Source organism: Chaetura pelagica, unplaced genomic scaffold, assembly GCF_000747805.2.
Source record: "Chaetura pelagica isolate M959 unplaced genomic scaffold, ChaPel_1.0 scaffold408, whole genome shotgun sequence".
Classification (NCBI taxonomy): domain Eukaryota; kingdom Metazoa; phylum Chordata; class Aves; order Apodiformes; family Apodidae; genus Chaetura; species Chaetura pelagica.
In genome coordinates, this window is record NW_009954229.1 from 131,355 (window position 1) to 133,312 (window position 1,958).

The 1,958-nt window shown below is 54.8% G+C and overlaps 2 protein-coding genes across 2 annotated transcripts in view; one reads left to right on the forward strand and one right to left on the reverse strand.

The window, feature by feature from the left end:
• CHTF18 (CTF18, chromosome transmission fidelity factor 18 homolog (S. cerevisiae)) overlaps positions 1-393 on the forward strand; it is a 12,560-nt gene extending 12,167 nt beyond the window's left edge. The window contains exon 20 of the mRNA XM_010003574.1: positions 265-393. Within this exon, the coding sequence (XP_010001876.1) occupies positions 265-393 (129 nt within the window). The remainder of the gene's footprint in view (positions 1-264) is intronic.
• A 620-nt stretch (positions 394-1,013) lies between these two features.
• GNG13 (guanine nucleotide binding protein (G protein), gamma 13) lies at positions 1,014-1,309 on the reverse strand. Its single transcript, XM_010003549.1, has 2 exons — positions 1,212-1,309; positions 1,014-1,119 (listed from the first exon to the last, which is right to left on the reverse strand). The coding sequence occupies exons 1-2, from the start codon at positions 1,307-1,309 to the stop codon at positions 1,014-1,016; spliced, it is 204 nt and encodes a 67-aa protein (XP_010001851.1).
• Between the last annotated feature and the right edge of the window lie 649 nt (positions 1,310-1,958).

Below are 1,958 nucleotides of genomic sequence, written 5' to 3' on the forward strand. Positions count from 1 at the left end.
CGCGGTGGGGGGGGGGTGCGGGGGGACGGGGGGGGGGGGGGGGGGGGGTCACAACTGTGGGTACCTCAAGTGTTTGCAGGGTCCAGGACATGGGAGCATCAGCTCGTCCTCTGTGCACCCCTCTCATGCTGTGTGAACCCCCCACCACTGTGCCCAGCAGCAACTCCCTGCCCAGCCTGGGCACAGGTTGTAAGTTCACAGGTTACAAGTTCCTGCAAGTTTTTGACCTCCATCTTCCTCCCCCAACCCCTCCCAGTCCCTCAGCCCTCAGAGGAAGGGTCAATCGAGAGCCAGATGGGAAAGGCCGTGGGGAAGAGCGACGTTTGGTTCCGCTTTAACGAGGGGGTTTCCAACGCAGTCAGGAGGAACATCTACATCAAGGACCTGCTCTAGCAGGTCCAGAGGACACCCTGGAAAATGGTAAAGCTGGAACTGAAGGGAGAAGCTTTCTTTGGCTTTCTGACCTAGGGATGGGACATGTGTGCATGATCCTTGTTGTTCTTTTTTTTAAGTACCTGCTTGTTTAAAAAAATAATAATAAAAAAATGTATTAAAAAAATCATCATGAAGTTACTGTTGTGTTTATTTCATTTACAAACCCGTGGTTGTCATACCTGCTTTGCTGCAAAATTATATCCTACAGTATACAAAAGAATATTGAAAATGGCTGAAAAATGTTTCGTTGTTTGGGTTTTTTTTTTTATAAAAGTTTTGTTCATTTACAAGTTGAAAAAGCTGCCAGGGTGGTGGGGGCAGAGGGGAGGGACTGGAAGCTGCAGCCTAAGCCTGGAGACACCTGTGCTGCTCCTCTCCCCCCACCCTGCCCACCCCCCCCAGCAACCTCTGTTAAAAAAGAAGCACATCTACTACTAAAAAGAAGAAGACAAGGGTAGGGTTTGTGTTCAGGTAGTCATATTAGGAATGGTAGCTAATAAAAAAGTGCACATTCAGTGTTGGGGGGCAGCGAGGGGTGGTGGGGCTGGCGGGGGCAGGGGGCTGTGTGTCCTCCCCCCTCAGAGGATGGTGCATTTGCCTTTTTCCACCCAGGGGTTGTTTTTCATCAGCTCGGGGTTGAGGAAGGGATCTTCTGGAATGCCATCCTCGATCCACTTGACAAACCTGCGGAGAGGGGAGCAGAGGGGTGGGCACCGGGCTGGGGAAGGGGCTGCCAGGGACCCTGGGCAGGGGGTGGGAGCTGCAGGGTCACTCACTCAGGTATTGTCTTGGAGGACATCTCCCGCTTGTAGGCCAGCTGGTACTTCAGGCTTTCCACCTCCTTCTTCCACTGTGGAAGGTCCCACTCATCCATGGCAGTGGCCGGGGGCTCCTCGGGGCTGAAAATAAGGGAGTTAGTGCCATATTCCATGGTTACAGCCTGCCCTGGCCCCCCTGCAGCTCAGCATTCCCCAAAAGAGTGTCCCCCCCAGACTGGGGGCTGTACCACCATGCTCCAGGGGTTGTTTTTCATGAGGCAGAGGCTGCACTTACCTTGGGATGTGAGGTCAGCCTGGCAGGGGTGGGTGCCCAGCACTGGCTCCTTGTCCCCAGGCTGTGCTCACAGGCACATGCAAAACCCCAGCAGCAGCCACATTTGAATGTGATTTGAGTGCTTGGGGTGGGGAACAGCAAACAGCAACCAGGAGCTATTTGGGGGGGGGTGTGGGTATTTGTCTTACTGGGATGGCCCTGAGGGGGGCAAGAAGGGATTTTTAGGTATCTGCATGGGCATCCACCCTGCCCCAACCCCCTGCTGCAGTGGCCCTGGGTCCCAGCTAAGGGTGGGGAAACTGAGGCAGAGCAGCTGATGAGCATTACACGAGACCTTTGGGAGCACCTGGCTCCCTGTGCCACCCCAAGAACCACTGGCACAAGGGGACCTTCCCATGCTCGTGGTCTGTTGTGCCCCCCCCCCACAAACCCCCCAACTCTCCAATGCTGCTTTGTACCTGAACCCCAGG